The sequence below is a fragment of the Buceros rhinoceros genome, unplaced genomic scaffold (assembly GCF_000710305.1).
Source record: "Buceros rhinoceros silvestris isolate BGI_N320 unplaced genomic scaffold, ASM71030v1 scaffold36952, whole genome shotgun sequence".
Taxonomy (NCBI): domain Eukaryota; kingdom Metazoa; phylum Chordata; class Aves; order Bucerotiformes; family Bucerotidae; genus Buceros; species Buceros rhinoceros.
In genome coordinates this window covers 5,446-10,876 of record NW_010400101.1, presented here as the reverse complement: position 1 = coordinate 10,876, position 5,431 = coordinate 5,446, and the positions used below count along the sequence as shown (strand labels likewise).

The window sequence follows — 5,431 nt, the reverse complement described above, 5'->3', positions numbered from 1 at the left end:
GTTAAATCCTCCCTATCTTAGCCATGGGCGTACTAGCTTAGAAGGTGGCATGGAGATGTCAGAGGGCTCTGTGCTGGATAGAGGAGTGGTACGTTTAGGACCTCATGAGGGTTCAAACAGTTGGCCAAAACTGGAAGGTTTCCACTTTTGAGCTTTGATTTGCAGGTCCTTAACAGTAAAAGAGCTGCTTACAAACAAGAGGAGAGATCAGTGTGGCCCTTGATAGCATTGCTTATTCAACTACTTCACTCTTTTGTTCTTCCTCTATTGTTTTTCCTTATGCCAGAGTCTAGCTCTTACAGTTCTGGCGTAGCAACTTGTGAGGCAGCCGTTTTTCTGGCTGATTTGAAAATCACCCAGCCTGCATCAGTAGTAAAGTAAAGCCCCCTGAAGTGCAGTATGCCACCAGAAACGTTTTCATTTCCCCCCCTTTTATGTCTCTTAAGCAGATTCTGATAGAGAAGCTCATCCTCATCCCTGTTCCATTAGCATCAGTTGGTCCGGTTTTTACCAACGTGGTTTGTTGGAAACAGCATGTTATACAGATGGTCAAACTTGGCTTGAGTGTCACTTGGATTGAGTTGTGGGAGTTTCTGAAAGAGACGCCTGGACAGTCTGAGACATTATGGGAGTGGGATAGATCCCTTGTTGGCAAACTTAAGATTCACAGGAAGAACTTCACTTTAAAGCCTTGTACTTTGGATGAGGTACAGTAGTCTTTCTGGAAGACCAGTGCTGCGCTGCTACAGCCCACCCAGATTAGCTGGTGTGCTCTGCAGGTGCTGAGTCTGTACAGGGCATATGTGAACATACAGCAAAAGAGGATTGAGGTTTTCCTGTAGATTCTCATCTGTTGATGGCAGAAACTAGTAGCACGCTGGAACATTTGAGCATCTGATAACATCCTTTTACTTTCTGGATAATAGAGAAAGCCACAATATGTCTTTTAATATGCTTGTTATCTTCTCAGGTTGTTGATTTGCTGTTGGCCCGGGGAGCAAATAAAGAGCATAGGAATGTGTCTGATTATACACCGTTAAGCCTTGCTGCGTCCGGTGGCTATGTCAATATCATCAAGATTCTTCTCAATGCCGGGGCAGAGATCAATTCAAGGTAACGTGCTCTGTGCAGCAGATGAACTGCAGTAGAGCAGAGGACCTCTTTGATGGCCCTGTCCTGAGGCGTAGTTTGGACTCTGAAGTGCTTCCAGACCTCCTTGCAGCCTTCCAACACTGATGTTATCCATTACGTTTGGGTTATCTTAGTGCTTTTAAATTGCCTTTAACTATCACAAGCTTCATCTCCCAATTACCAAAATGTTAAGAGATTATCGTAGTTTGCAAACCTATTCCTCCCCTTACCCTTTTCCACTATTCTGGGATCTAGAAGTCAAACTATTTCCAATAGAACCGGGCAGAAGGAACCAGCCAAAGCACTCGAGCAGCTCTGTGTGTTTGAAGATGTCTTTTTCAGTACAATGAACAAATTTACACAGCTCTGTCTCTTAAGCCTCCGCTTTATTTACATATATTCTATCCCTAGAGAAACTTTAAACTGCAGCTCTGCTAGAAGCATGTTTTTTCTGCATGAGTTAGGTGCAGCCTTGATTTTTAGTGTATGTAGTTTAAGGTTTGTGTGTGCTTCACCCACCTGAACATAAAAGCCCGGAAGTATTTTCCTTGTTTATAAAGTGCGATTGTCTGTGGTGTGTAGTTACTCAAATGGTTTCTCCTAATCAGTTACGAAATGTGGGTATTTTAGGTCACTGTGTATGTGGTGTGTTCCTTTCTGGCTTACAACAAAACGCTGCGTTCCTCTTGCATACACTGCCGTTGCCCAGTGCACTCCTCTGTGTCTGGGCACTGCAGTTTGTTCCTCTCCCTTTAGGACCGGCAGTAAGCTTGGTATTTCCCCGCTGATGCTGGCTGCTATGAATGGCCACGTACCTGCCGTCAAACTGCTGCTTGATATGGGTTCGGATATTAACGCCCAAATCGAGACCAACCGGAACACAGCCCTCACTCTGGCCTGCTTCCAGGGCCGAGCAGAGGTAGTCAGCCTGCTCTTGGACAGGAAGGCCAATGTCGAGCACAGGGCAAAGGTAAGTGTGTGGGTCACTTTCCTTGTGACTTATTTCTAAGAGGTGGTTTCTGAAACATCAAGTTTTTTACAAATTTTCAGTTACTTTGAGCCTCTCTGGGCTCAGAGGACTCATTAAATCAGAGGGGTTATTAAATGTTCTAAACTAAGTTCATCTTTTCTGAAACAAAGATAAGAGCATCAATGATGATGAATTTTTTGCGTTAGGGAAAACCTGATTGGTGGTTCTGCCTTCCTGATGAAAGTTAGGCTGACTCTTGTACTGCAGTATTAAACTTTCCAGGCTTAAGCTTGTCATGATACTCGTTAACAAAACAGATAGAAACACGCGCTGCAGCATCACAGAATCATTTTGGTTGGACAAACCTTTAAGCTCCTCGAGTCCCCCTGTTCCCCAGCACTGCCAGGTCCCCACTGACCCCCGTTCCTCGGCACCACATTGACACAGTTGGGAAACCCCTCCAGGGATGGGGACACTACCACTGCCCTGGGCAGCCTGCGACAGGCCAGGACAACTGTTCCCGTAAAGAAATTTTTCTTAATATCCAACTTAAACCTCCCCTGGCCCAACTTGAGGCCGGTTCCTCTCGTCCTGTGGCTCGTTCCTGGGGAGGAGACACCAACCCCCCCTCGCTGCACCCTCCTGTCAGGGAGTTGTCGGAGCCAGAAGGTCTCCCCAGAGCCTCCTTTGCGCCAGGCTCAGCCCCCCCAGGTCCCTCAGCCGTTCCTCAGCGCATTGTGCTCCAGACCTGCCCCAGCTCCACTGTCCTTCTCTGGACACGCTCCAGCCCCTCCATGTCCTTCTGGCAGGGAGGGGCCCAAACTGGACCCAGGAATCGAGGGGTGGCCTCCCCAGTGCCCCCAGTCCAGGGGACGATCCCTGCCCTGCTCCTGCTGGCCACACCGGTGCTGGGACAAGCCAGGGTGCTGTTGGCCTCCTTGGCCCCCTGGGCACGCTGCTGGCCGCTCTCCAGCTGCTGGCAGCCAGCGATTTTTTTACATATGAGTGAAGTCTAGGCAGGAAGAGAACAGTGTTGCTTTTAGTGGTTGTTATAGAACAGATTTCTTGTCTACAATAGCTTTTACGTTGCTGTAGAACCCGTGGCTTCAGTACTGTGACTTTCTGTGCCTCTGAAATGCTCCACAGGTCCCATCCTTTGGTGCTCTGGGACAGCTTTGTGTCTCCTGCCATAAAGCAAGCTTAAAGCTTGTGTAGACAGCCAGACTGATTTCCCCAGCACAAAGGAATTTTTGGTAACTCCTAAGGCTGCTGAAATAATTGCTGTGTCTGTCTACCCCGCCTGCTTCTGGAATGACTGTGGCTGGAGAAAAGGGGATATGGATAAAAGCCAGCTCTCAAATGGTCAGTTGGGCATGTTAGCAGCTGGTATAAGTTTATTTAATAGTCTAGCCTGGCAACTAAGTTGGGCCCAGATCAGTCTCAGTGCTAAGGGAGGCTAGAGAAAAGCTGGAAAGCCAGTTTCTGAGCATTTTCTTAGAAGCACTTGTATCTTCATTTGGATCTGTTCTAACCTCTTAGAGATCCCATTGTAAGCTTTGGTTTTGCTGTTGAGATAGATATCTGGTGGTAGTTAGTCAACAGTTGCCTGGGTTTGTATAAAGCAAAGCCCAAAAACATTTGGATTTTGTTTTGTGGGGTTTTTTTGTTTTATTTGGGGTTTTGTTTTGTTTTTTGAGAAAGAGTGCTTGAAGTTAGGTTCCTAAACTAAATATGAGCAGCTAAATTAAAAATCTGATTTCCCTGTATAGAAATCATTTATGTCTTTTCCAGAGAGTATTGAACGTGTTTCACACTGCGTAACTCTTTCTCTTTGTGCAGACTGGTCTCACACCTCTGATGGAAGCAGCTTCAGGAGGATATGCAGAGGTTGGAAGGGTTCTCCTGGATAAAGGAGCTGATGTTAATGCTCCACCTGTGCCTTCCTCAAGAGATACAGCTTTAACCATCGCAGCAGATAAGGGTCACTACAAGTTCTGTGAGCTCCTGATTAATCGGTGAGTTATTTCTTCTCGTTAGCGCTACATTTGTGCTGTAGCTGTATTCCTCTGTGGCAAGGGTGCCCTGGTTTACATTGCCTCTGCAACCAAGATCAAAGGAACCTGGCAGTTTTGGGCAAAGGGTGTTGTGTTGTTCCCTGCTCTCCAGTGTTATCCTGAGGTATCCTGCTACTCCAGTGTTAGCTAAGCCAAGCAGGCAGCTGGGACCGGAGGTAAGCAAACAGCATCTGGCATGGCACGGCAGCTCGGCTGGATGGCTGTCAACCCAGCAGTTCCCACAGGAGCATTTCTCTGCCGTCACCTGGGGGCAAAGCCTGGACGCAGCTCTTGAGCTCTTCGAGCATAACCCTGTGTGCTGCTCACAACCTCCTGTCCTGTGAGCGATCCCCTCCTTAACCACAGTTTAAAGGGCCCATGGTTGCTAGCTGAATGGCTGTGATGCAGCAGGCTGCAGCAGGTGAGTGACTGGTTCTGTTATGAAGGTTTAAATATTCCATGTTGCTTCGTTGCAACTTAACCTGCAGGTTTCAGGGTCAGAATTTCTCTACCAAGCCACTAGATTTCAGTAATTACATATCCGATTGTAGGCTGATCATTTGTGATCTTACTTCCTGACTTCCACTTCTGCTCGTACTTTGTGTCACCGGTTACACTTGTCCCATTGCAGAGGCGCACATATTGATGTTCGTAACAAGAAGGGAAACACACCTCTGTGGTTGGCAGCTAATGGTGGTCACTACGACGTGGTTCAGCTGCTGGTGCAAGCGGGAGCAGATGTGGATGCTGCGGATAATCGGAAAATTACACCTCTTATGTCAGCATTTCGCAAGGTAGGAGTCCCACTTAATTTTATGTTTTAATGCTAAATGTTTTCAAAACAAGGGTTTCTCATTTGGTCTTAAATCTGGATGCTCAGTTTTGGAAGAATCAGATAGAACACAGCAAAATGGCAATTGTGATAAAACCCCTCCTTTAAAGTAGTCATAATCTGTGTACTTCATACAGATCTAATTTCTGAGAGGTGAACAACTTTGCTCCACAAACCATGTTAACCTTTTTGTTTCCAGTTATACACTCTCCAAAACCTTTCACTGCTGGCGGTTTCACTGCCTCAAGATGACCATAGTCCCCGCTACCTTTCCGCAGACTGCAGTGCTTTGTTCGGTCCTCTCTTGCAGTGAACACAATACCAGGCTGTAGTAAGCTGTCCTGAGTCCTTTGGGCTGCTTCTGTTCCGTTCCTCACTTCCTGTTGAGTGGGACTACTACTTTGTGTAGCTGGCTTTTTCGCCACTGACTTTTCTTGCAGGAAG

The 5,431-nt window shown here is 46.9% G+C and overlaps 1 protein-coding gene across 1 annotated transcript in view; it reads left to right on the top strand.

Moving 5' to 3' along the window:
• Positions 1 to 970: 970 nt before the first annotated feature.
• LOC104489570 (ankyrin repeat and KH domain-containing protein 1-like) overlaps positions 971 to 5,431 on the top strand; it is a gene marked incomplete at both ends in the record, with an annotated part of 8,104 nt that continues 3,643 nt past the window's right edge. The window contains 4 exons of the mRNA XM_010131741.1: positions 971 to 1,113; positions 1,888 to 2,101; positions 3,941 to 4,116; positions 4,787 to 4,949. Coding sequence (XP_010130043.1) covers positions 971 to 1,113; positions 1,888 to 2,101; positions 3,941 to 4,116; positions 4,787 to 4,949 — 696 coding nt within the window. The remainder of the gene's footprint in view (positions 1,114 to 1,887; positions 2,102 to 3,940; positions 4,117 to 4,786; positions 4,950 to 5,431) is intronic.